Source organism: Alosa alosa, chromosome 22 (genome assembly GCF_017589495.1).
Source record: "Alosa alosa isolate M-15738 ecotype Scorff River chromosome 22, AALO_Geno_1.1, whole genome shotgun sequence".
Classification (NCBI taxonomy): domain Eukaryota; kingdom Metazoa; phylum Chordata; class Actinopteri; order Clupeiformes; family Clupeidae; genus Alosa; species Alosa alosa.
Window position 1 is genome coordinate 2,711,913 of NC_063210.1, and position 20,984 is coordinate 2,732,896.

Consider the following 20,984-nt stretch of genomic DNA (forward strand, 5'->3'; position numbering starts at 1 on the left):
CTGAAATGACCACTTTCACTCACCTGATGAGAACTTTGTGAATTTGTATGAACATTTGAATGAGTGAATAAAAAATAGAAATAATTATCCCAGAAAGTCCCAGAAATATGACTTGAATAGAAGTTAGTTAGTTATTAACAATTAATTGATACACTTGTAGAATACTTTGAGCACTGATGCAGTCAGCATAGGCCTCTTACATTGTGTGCCGTTTTCGATGGCAAACGCGAAACAGCGCCAAAACAAGTGCACCAGTGGACAAAAAGAGTATTACATGTGTACTGTTAAGACTCACCATAGAGAATGAATGGGGGAAATTACGGAGGTTATAGTTTGACGATGTCGTACTCCCGTGCGGGCCAGATGCTATATACCACAGACATGTTTTGGGGGGCCACCCAAAATGAGGTGGTGGGCCGTAGTTTGGGGAACACTGATGTAGGCTATACTCTGCTGGTCACAAACAGGTTTTAGTAAAGCAAGCAGTGGAATCCATGATCCATATGGTCTCGCGTGCAAGCAGATCAGATTATTTCAAATGCACCGCCGATTGGCTGTTTGAAGTTGCGCTGCTTGCTGTTAAAGGGAATGACAGATGTCATTCTCATTGGTTTAAAGGATGTTAGGTCCAAAACACACCGATGACTGATAAAGAAACATAAGAACAACCTTTTTGCACCCGGCGCCCAGCGTTTGATCACAAAATCACGCCATTAAATTAGTGAATATGGACTGGCCATTAATGTCTATAAACTTTGCGCCTATGACCATCCGTTTCTGATTGCCAAGATAGGGCCCTTAGTGTTGATGGAAAGCCAACATACAGTAGCAAGGTGCGGATCCAGTAAGTGTCCTATATGCCAGAGCGAGGGATCTGAATTTAAATCTGGCTGCTATAGGAAGCCAGATTTAATTTGTATTTAAAATTGTTCTGAGCCTCAACTCTAAAGCACTTTGGGTCAACCCTGTTGTGTAAAATGTGCTATATAAATAAATTGACTTGATTTAACTTGACTTAGCTCCCCTGACAAAAGCACTAAGATGACAGGTGCCTAGAGAAACCGGAGAAAGCTACTTTTTAACAGGAGGAAACCTTATAAGATGTGTGGAAGCAGAGTAGACATCGCACAGAACAGGCAGTCGTAAGCAGAGGCTTTGTGTGAGTGCAACAGTAAGGGAGTCTAGAGTAGGAGGAGAGGAGAGACAAAGTGAGTGGACGGAGCTGTGTTGCCGTATATGAATAGATGTTCTGGTGATGAAGAACACTTTGATCACTAACTTCTGCATTTGCAGGCAAAGGGTCCTACTGAATGGGATAGAAGAGAGACAGGTTGGTAAACAGAATATCAAACAGAAGAAATGACTTCACGTGCATATTGCAGTGTATTCAGTGCACTTCCTAACAATCTAACATAACATGAAGTTTGATTTACGATGAATGACATGCCACAGGCTATCTAGACTAATGGCTGGTGGTGGGAGGATAGGAGGATAGGGATAGGAACAAAGGTTAGGGTAAGGGTCAATTTAGGGCCCCCAGAGAATATAATAATAATAATAACATTTATTTATATAGCACTATTCTTTAGAATGACAAGTATTGTAGCCAGTTCATCAATATCAACAACATAGCACAATATGAAAAAAACATATGAATAGAATAGAAGTTGCTGGCTGCCTGGCATTGTATATGGGAAATGTATTATTACGACTGGTGCTGTATCTTAATGCAGGTTGCACATGAGGGGAATGTTTGTACTCTAGACTTCAAGATGGAAATGGTGTCTGCTTCTTGGATGGTAAAAGAAGGATTATTCCACAGGACCGTGGGCCCAGGTGGGCACCTTTCTGAACACTCAAGGTCACCTTACAGAATCAACAATAAAACATTAAATCCATTAAACAAGCAATCAGAGAAAACAAGCAATAAAATAACATGATAATACTATTAATAAAAAAGAGCAAGAAAGAAAGAAAAAAAAATTAAAGAGAGTAGGCCTGTCTGAAAAGATGAGTTTCTAGGTGAGATTTGAAAGTGGTTATGGACGTGGAGTGTTAAATGTAGTGGGACAGAGTTCCAGAGGTGGGGGGCTGAGTGACTGAAAGCTCTAGACCCCATGGTAACCAGACGAGCAGGTGGAAGGATGAGCTGGATGGAGGAGGAAGATCTGAGAGAACGGATGGGTGTCTTGATATGGAGGATGTGATTATGGTGCATGTTTCAACCAATACAGATGTTGTTCTCCACAAATGCCTTAACGTTGTTTTCTGGTTATTGCATTTTTAATATCTTATACAACAGATGTGATAGCAAAATCTAAATGTCTACCTTTTAGCAACAGTGTTTTTGTTAAGAACTGGGAAGAATGAAACACTTTTTAATTAAATGTCACTTACAAAGACATTGTAGCCTACCATACTGAAAGCTAATATTTTGTCTCTGGCAGCCTATATGTCCTCTGCCAAACACAGTTGCATTTTCAGCTCTGAACAAAACCGTTTAGGAGTTCTGGTCCAAACCGTGACTCCGAACAGCTCTGGTCCGGGTATAGTTGCTCCACAACAGAAAAAGTCCGGACCGAACTAAATTTCGGCTGGCTTCCAGACTAGGTGGTAGCCTGGAAAATCCAGACCCTGATAATCTAGAAAGATTAAGGGTCTGGCAAAGAAAAATGTAATGGCCTAACTCGAGGGGCGGCAACAAGCATGCATTTAAAAATCTCACTGCACGCAATTGGATAACACTAGACCAATGTGTACTGTCCTCCAACGTTGCAGCGCTGTCTTCGTCAGTTTAGCTGGTTCCCCGGAATATTGGGGTAAAAGTAACGTGCATCATTGCTCTTTGCCAGAGTGTCTCGCAGAGACAATTCCATTCTGCTCTCGTGAGAACTCTGGATTTCCAGAGTAGCTAGGTGGGCCTAAGAGTAGAAGACTCTTTGATACTCTTACAATTACAAGAAGACCTGCACTCTGGGAATGAATGGTTCTTGCTTTGACAGTTAATTATTTGAGGTAGTATGGAGCTAGGCCATTCAGAGATTCAGTGTATGTTATAAGGAGTACTTTGAAATTAACTCTTTTGACAGGGAGCCAGTGTAGAGGCAAGTACAGGTGAAAGTGTATCTTTTTCTGTGTTTTTGTAGCATTTTGTATGATTTGGAGTCTCTTTAGGCAAGCCAAGTTTATTTATATTTAAGCAATAAGCCCCGATAGGCCATAGGTTACACTGATTTTACAACAGCTATATTTATCCATAATCATTATTCCGCCAAGAAATATATTTCCTCTATCTGAATGATTGCCAAGCAACGTCGAGACGCAGCTACTTTAACTTTTGTATCAAGTTATGGTAGCGCAGTAAAATTGAACGGAATGTGGTCAAGGTGTATGTGTGTGCTGCATTTTACAACGGCATTGATCGCAATCGAGGACCGGAACTATCAGTTTTAGAAAGTGCAATTCATATACAGTACAAAGGTAAATACTATAGTAAGTAATAGTAAAGAAATGCATACAAGGACAATAGCGAAAATAAAACATAAAACTGAACAAGTAACAAGTGAAATATTGAGTGCATCAGATTAACAGGAAGTTCCAGTTAGCAGAAAGCATCTGAGAACAGTTTGGTTTTAAGTCTAAGTTTAAGATTTGAAACTGGCAACAGTAGGAGCATTTTTTATGTCATTGGAGGTTGAACCACATAGCAGCAACCACAACACTAGTTTTGTCAGCGCGTTTACCAACAAATATTTCTCCTGTGATATAGGGGTCTGGAAGGTGTGTATGACTGAAACATGTCTGATAATGTGGGTCTTTCTCATTTAGTGATTTATAAACAAGCAGTCCTTTAATGTCAGTTCTGTGACTTACTGGAAGCCAGTCCAGGGACTTAAGTATCAGTTCAAGGGTCAGTTATTTCATAAAAACTAGCTGGTGCATTTTGCATCACCTGGAGCTGTTTGATGGTCTTTTTAGGAAGGCTTGTGAAAACCAAAGGTCTTGGTCAATAGTTGCATCAAGATCTTTGATGCTTGTGTTGAATGTTGTTGAGATGCTGCCAAGTGTGATAGGCTGGATAGTGTGATTATCAATGTGTAGGGCCTTCAATTATACACTCAGATTATCTGTAGTTTATTATCTGCACAGTAGTATCGGTATAGTAAAAGTTACAGCACAACGTGGCAAAAAAATTAACAAGTTGTGGATGAACTTTCATTTCAGATGCATAATCTGTCACTTTATGCCGCTTGATATGGCCATCCAGTATGGAATGTGATCAGTGCAGCAGCCATCAGTCCATCAGACGGTGTCTCTTCTGCTGAATGAAAGGTCTTGTGATTTAATGGCGCCAGCACTGGCCATGTGACCATATGGGTCCCATGTGGCAGTGCAAGTTTTGTTTTATCACCTGCCATGAAGGGAGCCGTCCAGCACGGGGCTTTGAGAGTGTCCACCTCTGGGCTGAAGTGTTCCGGGTAGGGAGGGGGAGATGGGGAGAGCAGGAGCGTATAGAGGCAGTTTTGTAAAGGTCAGCGATGCCCACAGCAAACAAATGAAGTCTCTGGATGGCGGTCACACATCAAACACATAGGCAAATACAAAAGGGAGCTTGCATGACTGATTTAGCCCGACAATAGAGTCGAATTACACCGCAAAATTGACTGCTTTTTAGTAGGTTTTATAAGAACTGGTGTCACACACCACAATTATGGTCCCATTCTCTGTGCTAATTAGAAGTGCTCTGTATTTTCAAGGGTGGATTTATAAATTGTTGATGAAATGTTTGTCATCGAGCATCACAAAGGAGCATTTGTGGCACCTGAAAGTGGAAGCCTTGAAATGTTTTAGAGGCATGGGTATTAGTCCACGGAAGCAAACATTTGTCACCATTGAGTCGAGCTGTGGCAGTGTTCCACATGCAGACATTAGCAGGTGTAGCTGTGAATGGATGCTGTGCTCATTTTGTTATGAAGCATCTCCAGCGGAACTGAAAAGGTCATCAGAGACATTGGCTGCAAATTACTGTCTATGAGACCTCCAATGTAAAATAGTACTCAAAACCAATGAATGTCCAGCTTGCTGTACTTCTGTGTAGATAGAATCTCTTCAATCGACACTAGGAACAGTGTCCTTGGTTTAAAAAAATACTTAAACTCTTAAACTACACTACACCCTTTTGTGTATTAAAGAATCTGAAACTCCGTAATCTGCTCAGTCTTTTGGTATATGATGGTGTGCACCTTATTTTTTCCGAAATCCATGCACAAACCAGCACAGTGACTATGTTTCCATGAACATCATATTCTGGTTTTATTTGGAATAATGACAATATTCTAATTGTGCATGAGTCATGTAAACACCTTGTTCTAGCTGGCATAACCCGAATAAGGTCATATTCTAAATACTAAAAACTGGAATAACACCTCTAGAATATGTCTCTTTTAGCCGGAATATTATGGCATGAAGTATTCCCAACACATTGGTCAGAAAATGCCAATTTCGGAATATTAAATTCCATTTGCACATGTTCGTGCAAGGAATTTGGTAGCTTGCATGAACGTTTTAATATCAAGATAGAATTTATCGATGGGTGGAAGGAAGCATCGTAACGCTCAAAGACGCAGGTTTTACGTGCACTGCTGACAGATGAAAAATTGGTGAAAACCCCTCAAAGTGGCCTATTATAAGCCTAAGATGCAAAAACAATTGCAGCTCTAATCTGGCCAAATTTACTTATTTTGTGGTCATGAATGAAATTCAAGGACAGAGACAGTTGAGACATCATGACGCAGACTACTTTTGCTGCACATTGCTGCTTTATTCAGCATATGCTGATTACCATGTAAACGAGAATATTCTGTTTCTGTTACACATGGAAACATCTTATTCTGAATATTGCCATAACCAGAATATGGTCCTTAATCGGAATATAGTGTGCATGGAAACATCACTTACAGTCAATGTTCACTTAAAAGTGCAGGAAAATTCAGAGGGGCTCTTTTAAGGTGTGGAATAGTACCTCAAACCCAGACCAACTGAAGTTATCTTTATGCCGTTTGAAGCTCTGCTAGTTGTAAACCTTCAAACTTGCCAAATGGTAATGTCAGCAGAAGTGAGGGGTAAACATCATAATACCATCGCACTGGAACTCTGGCAGAGGCCAGCTCCTCTTTAATAGCGGTTTTCAGTAGGCCTATACCACTAAACATTTGAAATCCAATGGAGTGCAACTCTGCCTTACCCCCTCCCTCTCTCTGTCTCTCTACTCCATTACACCTACTTGTGAAAATGTATCTTGTAGCTGAAAATTAAAGCAATTAGTTGATATTACTTTCCTTTTAATCCCATTAATGTTTCATGTTATGTAACTATTGTTGACGAGAACATGAGGGCATGTTACCTTTATGTTAGGAGTTTTTGTTGACTTTGTGATTATGGTGTATTGTCCCAGAATTAATCACATTTCCAGTGTTTGGTATTAGCAAAGGTCATTACAAACTGCAGGTGCTTCCCAAGCAATTATCCAACCGAGATGTGTTGCTAGGTTACCCTCTTTCTGTCTGGCTCAGGAAAGTAAAAAAAAGATTTTATACAATTTTCTCAAGCCAGACACACTGGAATCCCCTATCAAGTGAGACAGACAGACAGACAGACAGACAGACAGAGAAACAGCATATTTAAGATTCCAGATCAGCTTAAATGCAGTTTGCCAGCAGCAGTATGGGAGGAGCGTAAGCCGCACAGCCAGTGCAGCCCTTGTATTAAAACATACTGTGTGAGGATCCAAATTGTTACATAAACCTGTTGGTAATAATTAGCAAGCTGTAACTTTCACCCCAATGCACAGAGGGGACTTGACCTCATTAAGCTGTGGATGTGAACATTCCTTCAGCTTGTCCTGTGGTAGAAAGTGGAAAACGTTGCCTTGGTGATCTCACCAACACACAGCAAGCACTGAAACATGCTATGCTAAGGCTAAAGACTTTGATGAATGGCCTGACATACATATGTGGGCATCTGACATTATGAGATGCTAAATTCAGAAGCAAAGCATTGACCTTTCAAGTGGTGAATATATTTTCGCAGCTGAACACAGCAAAAATGATGCATCCCTTAATTTAACATTAACTGCTTTAGCCATAAATTATAGACAGGCTTGGATTATAGTGCATAGAGGGCATTTGTTACTCAGTCTGTCTCAAAGCAACTTGGAATTGAGAGTGCAGGAACAACCTCTCTATCGGAGAAATGAAGCTGTAATTTCATGGGGACGATCGATCTGTCTGTGTGAAAATGTGACTTGATATTTGGAGGAGGAAGCAGTGCTCTCTAATGCAAGCCTCAGTGAAGTTTCCTCATAAACAGAATGCTGGACCACCTTGTCATAGCAACACAGCATTAAATTGCACTGTCTCCTCTTCCACACAAATTATTTTTGCTTCTCCAAATCAGATGTACAGTCTTTATCCAATTCACTACCAAGCAAATTATAAGGGTGCACCCAATGCAAATATTTGGAATTCCTGTTGAAGGTTCCTGTTCCTTGAAATTATCTGCCCTGTTAACTTTTCAATACAAATGCAGCGCATAATGTGGAACTAATATTGTCTTGTGCATAATAAATACCAAGGTAATGTATGTCAGGAATTACTTTGAGATTTATCACCGTGTAGGGCATCCTTGATATATGGCAGCCTACAGTAGCACGGTTTCTCACAGCTCTGTGGGCTAGAGTGTCTGCTTGGACTGGAGCAACACTGCACCCCTCTGGTGGTGATGGAAATTAATGTAGAATAAAGGCCTGCATATATCCAGTTTCATGGGCACCCTTCATACACATTCATATTTTATTCCCTTCTGACTATTCCATACAACACATGCATTCATTTTTAAGTGTTCCTATACAATATACAAACAAACACACGCACACACACACAGTTTTGGGTAGAACTTAGCACACATACAAATGTCATATGGTTTATGACCCTGACAGATACACTCAATACTTATTTGACTATGATAGTGCCCTAGCCGCCCCCGTCTTGGATGGGACCTTTCTATTTTTCCGCATCTGCCCCATCGGATTCACATCATACCATTATTTTCAACCTACATGCCCTAAAGAAAGGGTACAAAAAATGGACTGTTTACTACAGTCAGTGCAGAATGTATTATTCCGTTCACCATCTCACAAGGAGAAAGTCTGTACAAGTCAATTACCGAGCTCGCCTCATTTTGAGTCCATTGACTAGTTCAGGCTCTCTCCTCACAAGATGTCAGCGACTGTAAGAAGAATAAGGTAACTGCACTGACTGCACAAACAGTCCTTTTTATATCCTTTGTTTACACTTACAAAGTATAATATATTTCAGTTTGTCTGCAGGGACCTTCTCCATAGTAGCATATAAGTTTAATGATATTTTGCCTGGTTAGTGGCTTAAAGTGGTGATTTACTTGTGATATTGCCCTCAAGTCTATATGCTATTTCGTTGTGAAAGCATTTTCCGATTTTACTCCAACTGCTCCAATGTCTTTCTGGTCTCTAAGGAAATTCTAGACCACTATCATCCAAAAATAGACTCTGGGGTTGTAAAATACTAGTTTTGCCCTTTAACTTGAATAACAATGGACCTATTTCTCCAAATTAGGTGCATCATGGAATGAAAAACATGATTAAAGGGGTGGTTCAGGATTTTGGACATAGGACCTCAATTCCAAGTTAGCAAGTGTGATATTTATCAGTGGAGACCGTTTTCAACACGTTTCATTCAGTCCTTCTAGTTGCAGAGTTCACAGGTGCTAGGCTAGAGCAAGTCGTGTTAGCCTGCCACTAAAAACAGTCTTACCCACTCCACAGTACACCCGAGATGGAAAAAAACATGTATTACTGAAGCATCCTGACTTCCCCTACACTTAAGCAAGCTCTCCTAACCTTAGAACAGCCTTTGAGCTGTCTTGTCTTTCACTTGTCTATATAAGGTTATAGCCACTAGGCTGTGTGTTCGCAAACTTGGTAACTTAAATGGCAACGTTAACATGTATCTGCTGCCCTAGCTCTCTCTCTCTCTCTCTCTCTCTCTAGCTCAGGATCCTTTAGGCTCCAGTCCCTCTCCTGATAGTTCCAAATTCGTTGCAAACCTAATTATATGTGGACACAACCCTTGGTATATAACCAGTAGGGGCAGTCATGTGCAGTGAGTAAAAGCTCCCTCTCCAGTAGCTTAAAAGATGAGCTAGCAACAGACACTAGTAGTACAGCGGCTATATACTATATAGTATACCCCTAGGTATAGTACTACCCCTAGTGATCAAAAATTGAAATGGACCCCAACACATAGTGCCCCCTGGTGGCCCCAATCTTGACTTTAATTATGGCCACAAAAATATGCCCTTTTTTTCTACATTTGCTGCTATGCTGCTTTTAACACATAATATGATGTGTGTATAGGCATCTTTCAGCATTATGAAATACATAATGAGACAATAATGCATAATTAAAATGGCAGACATGTTGGATTTTAAGGAAGTAGCCATACATTCTGCATCCCATAAAATGATTATGCCTGTCAATGAAGCTAATTTAAATCCGTATTACCTTATGAGTTTAGCTCCCTCCTGACACATTAGGGCTCATGCTAGTCAGTGAACCAGCACTTTTAGGACACTTGCTAGTGTGTTCAGCGCCCAGTCCTTGGGTGTGCTTTGTGGTGAGGTCATGTGCCCTTTAAGGTAGGATTTAAACCAGTCAAGGATCTTTCTTAGACATCCCAGTTCAGATAGTGTAGAAAGGAGAATGTCATGGTTAACAGTATTGAAGGCTGCAGATAAGTCTAATTGAATGAATACTAATTACTTAGCCACTTAGATGAGGACTTAGCTACTCTCAATGCTTCGGTCACAGACAGAAAAGCAGTTTCAGAAGAATGACTCTTGAAAACAGACTGCATAGGGTCTAGCGGGTTGTTCTGATATAGTCCAAGACTTGTTTGAAGACCACTTTCTCCAAAAACTTTGACAAGAAAACAGGAATGGTTTTAGAGATGGTGGCAAATGATACATTTTCCATCTTTATCCTCCTTAACTGATTTTTCACTAGTTTCACATTTGGCTAGGGTCAGTGTCACTACTGGTAGCATACGTCAGTACCTGGAGCCTACAAACATTGCACAGGTTGTCCAACTCCTCCAGAATGGCACACCAATACGTTCCATTGCCAGAAGGATTATTGTGTCTCCCAGCGCAGTCTCCTAAGAGCATGTACTGTAGGACACTCCAGGAGACAGTTGCTCTAGGAGAGCTGGGCAGGATGGTAGAGGGTCCTTAACCCAGCAGCAGGACTAGTATCTGCTCCTTTGTGCAACAACAAATAGTAGGAGCCCTGCCCTGAGCCCTACAAAATGACCTCCTCCAGGCCGCTGGTGTGAATGACCACACTGTCAGACTTCATGAAGGTGGCCTGAGGGCCCGATGGTCTCTGGAAGGACCTATGCTCACTGCCCAGCACCGTGCAGCTCAGTTGGCATTTGCCATAGAATACAAAATTGGCAGGTTCGCCATTGACGCCCTGTGCTTTTCACAAATGAGACCAGGTTCACCCTGAGCACATGTGACTTCTAAAATTGTCTTGGAGAATGTAATGCTGCCTGCAACATCATTCAGCATGACTGGTTTGGTGGTGGGACAGTGATAGTCTGGGGAGGGATATCCTTGGTAGGACGCACACATCTCTACGGGCAAGACAACTTCACCCTCACTGCTCTTAGGCATCAGGATGAAAACTTCAGACCCATTGTCTGACCCTGTATTGGTTCAGTGGGCCCTGGGTTCCTCTAGGTGCACAACAATGGCTGGACACATGTCAGCGAGAATGTGCAGGCAGTTCCTGGAGAATGAAGGCATTGATACCATTGACTGTCCCCCCACACTCACCAGACGATTGAACAACTCTGGGACATTATATTTTGGTCCATCCAACACCGCCAGGTTGCACTACCAACTGTCAAGGAGCTCAGTGATGGCCATGTCCACATCTGGGAGCAGATCCCCCAGGACACCATCCGCCATTTCATTAGGAGCATGCCCTGATGCCATCAAGCATGTCGGGGCCATACGAACTACTGAGTACCATCATGAGTTGCTGCGCTGAAATTCAAGCAAAATGGACTAGCTTGCCCGCGTCATTTTTTTCACTTAGATTTTCGGGGGTCTTTTGAATTCAGTCCTCTGTGGATTGATCATTTTCATTCCCAAATAACAAAGTGGCATCCTTTTGTTCCTAACATATTACCCAGTCCATATCAGTTTGAATCCTACCTCACAGGATGCTCGTTTAACGTACCATGGCTTGGACAGCTGTCCGCACCTCACCATCCCACCACAGGGGTCCCCCAGGGCTCAGTACTGGGCCCCCTTCTATTTGCTATCCACACCACTTCTTTGGGACAGATTATCCATTCACACAGCTTCTCATACCACTGCTATGCAGATGTACACACAGCTTTATCTGTTCTTTCCACCTGATGACCCCTTGGTCTCGGCACGGACCTCGGATTGCCTCTCAGTCATATCTACATGAATGAAGACACACCACCTCCAGCTAAACCTCTCAAAAACCAAACTGCTGGTCCTCCCAGCTAAACCTACTGCTCCCACCTACTCGAATGCCCTCATACAGGCATATGCTACCCCACGGCCGTTGCGCTCTTCAGACAAACATCGTCTAGCTCTGCCACCGGTACGCTCAGGTCAATCCAAACTTTTTTCATCTGTTGTTCCTCGTTGGTAGAACGTGCTACCAGTTCCTACTAGAGCAGGGACATCCCTCTCCATCTTCAAAAAACCCCTGAAGACCCAGCTCTTCAGAGAATATCTCCTCTCGTAGCACTACTTACTAGCTAATTCTAGCACTTACCACCTGACTTGACTGTATAAAAACAGCACTCACTGATGCACTTTTCCCTATTGTACTCTACCTTTTTGAGTTGTTTTAAATTGTTCTATAATTTTTGAGAGAATTGTTTTAAAAGCGTTAAACTGTTTACCAGGTTGTAAGTCGCTTTGGCTAAAAATGCGTCAGCCGAATGTAATGTAATGTAATGTAGATATCCAGCATGATGTTTTTTCCCCATTGAGATCTGATGTGTTTTATTTTTTAAAGTGTATAATTTTTTTTCGCAGTGTATAGTAACAGTTAAGGTTTGCTCAGAGAGAGAAGAAGGTATAATAAGAATTTATTGATGATGTAGGTAGTTACTTCAATTAACCAAGATATAGAAAAATTGGCTTATTTTCTTACACATAGTCGCCATATTGGAATCTTACCAGATTATACTTGATGCCTTGTATATTATTGAGGTTGTCATGTGATAAAATGACTGTTCAAACTTTAAAATTGTTTTTGAATGATATTTCTATCATGAATAACAATAGAGATGGTCTATATTTTCACATTTGGTATCCGCCATATTGGATTTCAAAATGGCCAACATCAAGTTTGTTTGGAAATTATGTCAATAGCTTCCTTGACCCTAAAAATTGAGCGTTAGAACTTAAGACTTTTTTATCGTTTATTGTTTAATTTTGAAGTTGTATCAACAATTCTATTAAAAATGGTGGCCATATTTGAATTCAAGATGGTGGCCACTAGGGGGCGATATGTGTTGGGGTCCATTTAAATTTTTGATCACTAGGGGTAGTAGTATAACTGTGCCCAGTTTCATGCTTTCTGCAAAAACTGGATGATTCCGGTGCTTAGCCGCTGTACAATAGCACCCATGGGCTTCAGCCTTCTTGTTTGCACATCCATGTCCATTGTTGGAAGTTGCGAGTTCAAGTCCAGTGCAACTCTGCATGTCTACAACAGCACCTAACCTTTAAGGGCTGCTTTGTTGTTCCTGTGCCTGGTATTCCCAGAGCAATCCAGACCGCTGAGGCCTGAGCAGCTCTATGACTCATTCTGGCTTGCATTAAAGCACTGTGTCTGACCAGCGTTTGCAATTCACCTTTTAGTTTGGCAAGGTTTTCATGGAGAAGCTGAGTCCGCCCAGCCCATCCTGCCTTGTGCCCCCCCTCCCCCCCCTGCCTGCAAATATACTCGCCTACCAAAATTTAATTTAAAAAATATTCAGTTATTAAAATCCCAGCAGGTTAATTTGTTATCCTTGTTCCTTGTTTTACACATAATAAATCTATCTGCAAGAAATAAGTTATCCAAATGAAATGTCAGTCTTATTGCAGAGTTTGAATATCTCATTAAGAAATACTTATATTAATTTCCTTGTGCTAACATTACTTACTATGGATGTTTGTTTATTCACAAATAAATAGTTTGCTTTCCCATCATTACCATACAGCTCACCACAGCCTGCACAAGATTCTTAGATAATAACAACAAACTATATTTTGAAGTCTATGCTGTCTTGACTGTAGATACAACTGACAGTAAATGGAATGCTCCCCAGATACACTGAAAACTGAGTGAGAACAAAAGTTGTGAGACAACAGGAAGAGACAACAACAGCATATGAGACAACAGGAAAGGTTATTTCAAGTTTAGTTTTAGATAAAGAACATATTTTGGAGTAAATTCTGTTTTGAGCCATGGTCATTATTCAGAATCAAAATGTATTGTGAAATGTATTGTATTGTGGCCTGTGTATCGTGATGTTGCAGAGGTCGTGTGTGTGTGTGTGTGTGTGTGTGTGTGTGTGTGTGTGTGTCACTTGCACATTGTTGTCCAAGTAAAACAGAAAAAAAAGTATAGAAGGACTTCCTGTTTGGTTTTCCTCTCGAGGATTGTTTCATGTATGTTTTCTCAATGTTTCTGGGTATACTGTGATGTAGTAGTTAGCTGTAGTGGGTATACTTTGATGTAGTAGTTAGCTGTAGTGGGTATACTGTGATGTAGTAGTTAGGTGTAGTGGGTATAACTGTGATCAACACCAAATGTTAATATGTATAGTGGGTATGCTGAGATGGTGATGCTTTTTAAGTGGGTATACTGCGTAGTCCTGCCTATCACGTATACTACACCACTGCTGGTCACTGTCCTTTTCTGTGCATTGTTGCTTGCACTAATGGAAAAATACAATACCTAACAGGACAACCAAACAGATAGCATGTTCTCCACTAGGCGGAGACACCAGTAATTAGATAATTAGTGTTTAGAAATAGTTTGGAATCACAAGATACATAGGACAATTGCATTATTTTTTTTTTATCAGGACTGTATAAGTATATTTCAATTAAGTGATTAGTGTATGAATAGTATTTATACATTTGGTCATCACAGAATGGAAGATGTGAGTTGTGGGAAGAGGACCTAACCCAAGAGGAGCCTCACTCTCCTCTAGAGGGAGACAGACAGCTACAGGGTATTATAGGAAATCCTTCCCTCTGGTGCTCCTATAACATTTAAGTAGATTTATGGAAAAGCAATTATGCATTTACATTGAATATATATATATATTGAATATAAGGACAAATGGACTGAATACAAAATTGTTGAGCTCACAATACATTGTAGCTGCAGTAGTGGATTAGGACTAATTTGGACTGATTTGAATGAACACAACTCGCCCATTGCTAAACTATTGAAATGTCTGGACAAGTCATGATTGATTATTGATTGTAGTTCCTGCCAATTCACAAATAACTTATACCACTTTTGTTTAAATGATTGATGACTGACTTTGTGTTGACTCCATCTGACATACTTTAAATGTCTTTTTTTGTCTGCCTCTCCTGCTTCTGGCTGTCCGTATTTCCCACGATGCCCTTCTGCTGCCTGCAGCCATGAGCTTTGAGAATGTCTCCATGAGTCTCCGCTTCTCTTTACCTGCGTCTTAAACTGCCCCTGGCTGTGTGACCCTCCGCTCCTCTGAGACACCCAACAAAGGGCCATCCCTGGCACCTGAAAGAGCGAGAGCGAGACAGAGAAGAGCTCCCCCCTGATCCAATTGCAGTCACAGCGGCCTGCTGTACCAGAGGTGTGTTGGAGTAATTGAAGTCCTTTGTAACAATGCCAATGTTGTGTCATTTTGAATTCTCTGGGACCAGCTGGAGTATACCCTAAAGGGCCAATGGAGTCATTTGCTATTTCACTGACTGCCTGGAAACAAAGTTTTTCCTTAGCTTTGGGTGAAGAACTCTACAAAATGAACAGCCATGAAAGTATTTTGTAGTAGTTTGTTATAGATGATTGCAGAGTTGCATGGTTGTATAGTTATCAGGGGCATATGGAATTATCTTCTTAAAAAAACTCAAACACCTGTCAATTTATTCAACACCTAAACAATACAAACTTTTTGGTGATCAGAATATAAACACGTGTCATGGATATGAAAACCAGGAAAGCAATTTGCCTCCCTGTGTCAAACATGTGATGAGCAGTTTCATGTAGGGCTAAGAAGCCATTTCCCCTCCTAGGCTTCACAGACTGCCACTGGTGCACAGGTTCATTTCTTCAGCAACACCTCTGAGCCACGCAATTACACCAAGGTCATGGAGAGGAGGAATGTTCTGCTGGTTAGCAAGACAAGAAACAAGTTTATGGTCATTACACACACACACACACACATACACACACAAATAGGTCTGCAACTTCACCTTAGATTACATTATCAGGGAATATGTATAGGCTACAAGTTGTAGCCTACAACTACCATAATTCCACATGTCCTACATTTTTACAGATGGCACAAGTCATCTGTTTTTCTATCTATTGCTGTCTATGTTTGTTGATTTGATGTTTGTTCAGCAGTTTGCTTTGCTTGTATAATACAATTATTTTGTGTATGATGAAAACATGAGGATTAATCCTTTCAAAAATGAACCAGTTGAAAGTTTGCCATTTTGGCAAGTCTAGATATCAAATTATATGTAGCCTATTGTATTATAAAAGTGTATATTGTATATTTAAAGAGAAAAATACACTTTATTCAGCTTTGAATGGAGTGAAACTAGAAGCCGGCAACATCATACAAAAGTGTAACACAGAAAAAAAACTTTTATATAAATATAATGAATTACTTTATTATTTCATTTGGGAAACAAAAGGGTTGGAAATCGCCTTCCAAGACCTTTTCAGACGAAATGCGCGTGCAGTTTTGCATCACACCACAGGGCGGCAGAACACTGAATGGTCACTTGACGCACTAGTAGGTTTCGGCTCATGAATTGCAAATGCATGTAGCTGAGCAACCTAACTTCTTTTTTTTAGCTCGCCTTTCATTTTAAAGTTAATGATCTAAATTACGCACGAGACTGTACATTTCCATAGGATTTAAACGCTTCTTCCAATGCAGCCAGAATCCTTTATGCAAGGGACTTACTTCAGTAAGGAAAAACAAAACTTCCATTGATTTACTACATAGGCCATTGGCCTAGTTGTCATGTGTCTTTATTCATGATAGTGGCACGGCTGTCCGTGGTCCTGTTCAGAAACGTCTCCACACGGAACATGCCCTCACAAGTCCTGTCTCCATAAATGTGAAATGTTAACAGTGTTAATGAAACAGCACTTCTAGTAATCTAGAATATATCTCTTGTGGATCATTTCTATCTATATTTGCAGATCCTTGGCGTTTAATTAATGCGTTGGTGTGTTGTATTTAGTTGTTATAGACGTGCTGAAATGATTTCTTTGAAGTTGGATATAGAAAGGAGGATCTTGCTTTATCACAGTTTTTAAACAAAATGGGTCTTTGTGTGTGTGTCTGTAGCCTATGTGTAAAATATCAGAAGGTATACCCCATTTTCAAATTTAAAGTGGGTATTAAAGTGTATTTATACCTATCCAAATTTGAGTAGGTTGCGCGATTGAAGCATGTCTTCATTAAATCACGTTTATAAAATACGATTTTAAAATCTATCAACATTTTCATATTTTCAAAGGTAGTATAAACTGCTCTTTTTCCAAACAGGCCTATCATACCCGTCAAAATTCTTCTTGGTGAATTATAGGCTAAAGGGTGTCTTTCATATTACAAATAGATATTTAGCAGTTTCATACATGGAGAGCATCCCAGAATATAATTTAATTTAGCCTAAATATCACAACAAAACAAGAAAACCCAAGTGATGAACCCAAGCACAGATTGTAAACATGTTGCTTGCATTACATCTTTATTGGTAAACCATGATTAGTCAAATACATGACAAATGCGTCAATAAATAAAACTCTAAGTGTCTCAAATTATTACAGCGTGTGAGATATAAAATGTTAGGGAAAGAAAACTTGATTTTCTGAAATCGTTGAAGGCCCCGAACGCGCTCATCAGCAAGATAATGGGAGCGGAGCGTGTCGGTGGGAGGGGTTGTCACACATTCATTCAGCTGTCTACCTGCCTGCGCCCTTAAATACTCCTCCATAACTTCTGTCCCCAGTCTTCAGGAAGAGTCAGTGTAAGACAAGCAGTCGATAGCTAGAAACCATTTGAGCTTTATATTTTGGACGGGTGTATCACTGTCACCTGGCAGCTGATTTGAACGGATTATGAACGCATTTGGACAACAGCCATCTAATCAGCAATCAGGTCCAATTCAGCACCACAGCGCTCAAGAACTCCTGGATATGGCTGTGTATTGCGACAATTTCGGCATGTACCAGCAGAATCTGCATCATCATTCGCAGAGGCCACCTGCGCACACAACAAACTATGGTATTGGGGAGTATAGTTCTCCATCAACTAACCCCTACCTGTGGTTGAACGGCCCAGGTATTAACTCTTCTCCCTACCTGTCGGGCACCAATGGAACGTCCTACATTCCATCGGGATATGGAACAAATCAGCGCCAGTTCTTGCCACCTCCCACGGGTTTCGGTGGAGCCGACCTCGGATGGCTCTCCATATCCAGCCAGCAAGAACTTTTTAAGATGGTCAGACCACCGTACTCCTACTCGGCCTTGATTGCCATGGCCATTCAAAACGCGCCGGATAAGAAACTGACTCTTAGTCAAATTTACCACTATGTGGCTGAAAACTTCCCTTTTTATAAAAAGAGCAAGGCGGGATGGCAGAACTCGATTCGGCACAACCTGTCTTTGAATGATTGCTTCAAGAAGGTGGCACGGGATGAGGATGATCCAGGTATGCTTGATTTCACTTCTTAAAAAGATGATGCATAACTGTCTGAGAAAATGTGTTTTCTTATACCACCATCAGCATCTTTTAAAGCACATCCTACTCTAGAATCTGTTGAAAGAATGTGTAAAAACGTCACCAGACTTTACTCTGTTTCCCCCTCATTCTGTACCTTACCTTTACTGTCTACTCACGTTTACATTTTCATGTCAACAGGTAAAGGGAACTACTGGACTTTGGACCCAAACTGTGAGAAGATGTTCGATAATGGAAACTTCAGGAGAAAGAGGAAGAGACGCGCTGATGCCAACAACAGCGGCAGCAACTCGGTCATGTCCGTTAAATCGGAGGACACCGCGGCTTTGAAGCTCTCCGACACGGCCAGCATCTTGAGCGCGTCGCCTCCGAGTCTCCAGAATTCACCAAGCTCCAGCGACTCCAAGTCCTCGCCGTCACCCTCCATCGAACACAGCCCCTGTTTCAACAGCTTCGTCTCTAACATGAACTCAATCATGACCGGCAGCAACACCGGGATCAGAAGAAGGGACTTCAACACAGGTCTTTTAGGAGATTTGTCACAGGGCAAAGAGAGCATGTCTGGACTTGGTTCTTACTCTCCAACTCAAATAACTCCTCTGAACTCTGATAGCAGTCCGCTCTCTGGTAACAGAATGAACTATTACACAGGACCAGCTTCTGGTAGTCTGAGCAATCACCTCTCAAATCATTTCAGTGTCAACAATTTGATATACAACCGTGAGGGGACAGAAGTTTAGATGGGTTTACAGCATGTAGGCTAGTGTACTCTGTGAGTGCTAATAAAATCCTCACTTCATTATATAGGTCACTACTAGATTTTGAGCCATGCATATCTCCCCATGTTGCACTGTGTGGGAAGGATGTTTCTAAAGGACAATGTGGCATTGGCTTAGAGAGTGTTCTTTGAAGTTTTCATTTAGTTTTTGTTCATTTTTTTTTGGCTTAGAATGGAAATGGCAACTATGCATGCATTTTCATTTTTAATAACATGCCCATGTACAGCCCCATCCCCCCTTGCTTTTCTGGAATGATTTTACATGCCAGTGCATTTATTCTGGAGAAATGTTGTAGGCCTAATTTTGTAATGATTATTTAACACTGTTGTCCTTTTTGCAATAAATGTCATGTCAAATCTGAGCCTAGTTTCAAGTGTTTCAATTGGAAACAGAACAGCTGTTGAATCTACGAAATCTAACCACAAGTTGCTATGTTTTGTGGAATTTCAGCATAGGCAGATCTCTTTCGTTGGAATTAAAATCTTCTAACTTTTCTCCCAGTCAAAATGTGTTTAAATACTGTGTATAAACTGCAGAAAAAAGAAACGGACCACTTCTGCTTTGTTCTAAAAATGAGCTTATCATCTTCTATGATCGATATGCTTGTGAAAACAACTATGGACTCATTGTCGTTCATACCCCTTCTCCGATTTTTTACAACAAAACATCACCCACCGAAAGTATATTGGACTGACAATTATTTATATGAAGAATTTCAAGGTTAATCGAGCGTTTTAATTAATCCGCACCCCCGCCGAGGGCTCTCTTAATTGCACTTTTCAGATGGACAAAAATCCACTGCTTGTCCAGCCGGACTCCCTCATTAGGCTACCTCAGCACACTTTCCTCCACACTTTCGCTTTGTTTATTTACTAAATATAGGCAACTTCTGAATATTCACCGTCTTTCACTGATATGGTGATTCAATTATTCTGGAGTCGATGTTTGTTTTCGAGCGATTTCGTTTTCTGTCCATTAGCTCGAGTGTCTAGTCTCAACTAGATGAAAACAGTTGGTGAGACTGAGACATTTTCCGCTTGTCACTTTGGATATAGCCGATTTCAACAGGTCATCACAGCTTTATTTCCACGAAGTTCAAGAGTTCAGCTTTTGGTCTGGGCTGTTGTATTTATATTCGGCTTATTTGACAGTAGCCTAGGCTATAATGTAAATTTATATGAATTTAGCCTACCATCTACCATAATTAGTTCCACTTTAAAATATGTAAATGTAAGTGGAGAAATGCTTTCTTAATCGTGAGAATAGCCTAATGATTTCATTTCATTTTACCTATGAACTGTGAAGCGCACCGGAATTCCTCACTGTGCGATTCATCTGAGTGCAAAACCCCATGTAAAGTGCCTTTGTTGTAGGCTACATGTGCTGTTGTCCTACCAATGGAAGCTAAAACAAGAGCATGTTGTTCCGGCTCTGAAACAGTAAAATTAATAAAAGGGTCCTCTCATGGAAATGTTGGGGACAATTCAGCTGCCTACTCATGTCGCATTTAATAACAATATGCGGTGCGTATGAAATCAAAGCAAGTAAATAAAAGAAAACACCTCGTAATTGGTTCATAATTGAGTGAGCTCTTGCGTTCTGTTGTCTGGTACAAAACAAAATTGACAAGACTTTCGTGCCCTTGGTCGCGACACAATTGGGGCTGGCAACACAAGAGACCCCCTGCTGCGCCCGATTGAAAACATTGTGACCTCAGAACTGGGAACAAATTATATCACTCAGACCACATTTTCCTCTTGTCATCTACGAAGTACAGGCATCAATCTAACAATGGGTATTTTTGTCAAACAGAAACAAGTTCTCACAGCAACAAGTATCCCATTGATAGGGCATGCAGCAATGTCCATCTACATTTTTTTGTGGTTTTAACAACCACTAGGTCCACTAAATTTAGAAAATGTGCCTTTTGTTAGAGTCACATGCAATGTACAGTTGGTTGGGTAATTGATTGTGATTGAAGTTTCGATTGGGGCTATAACCCCATGCGCATTTAAATGTTGATGTGACGTATTCGTCAAGTGAAACTTCTTGACGACACGAGTAGCCTATGTCTAAAATGTAC

The 20,984-nt window shown here is 40.8% G+C and overlaps 1 protein-coding gene across 1 annotated transcript; it reads left to right on the forward strand.

Annotated features, from left to right (window-relative positions):
• Window positions 1-17,454: 17,454 nt before the first annotated feature.
• On the forward strand, window positions 17,455-18,922 carry foxi1 (forkhead box i1). Its single transcript, XM_048233728.1, has 2 exons — window positions 17,455-18,092; window positions 18,303-18,922. The coding sequence occupies exons 1-2, from the start codon at window positions 17,498-17,500 to the stop codon at window positions 18,860-18,862; spliced, it is 1,155 nt and encodes a 384-aa protein (XP_048089685.1). The 5' UTR covers window positions 17,455-17,497; the 3' UTR covers window positions 18,863-18,922.
• Window positions 18,923-20,984: the final 2,062 nt, after the last annotated feature.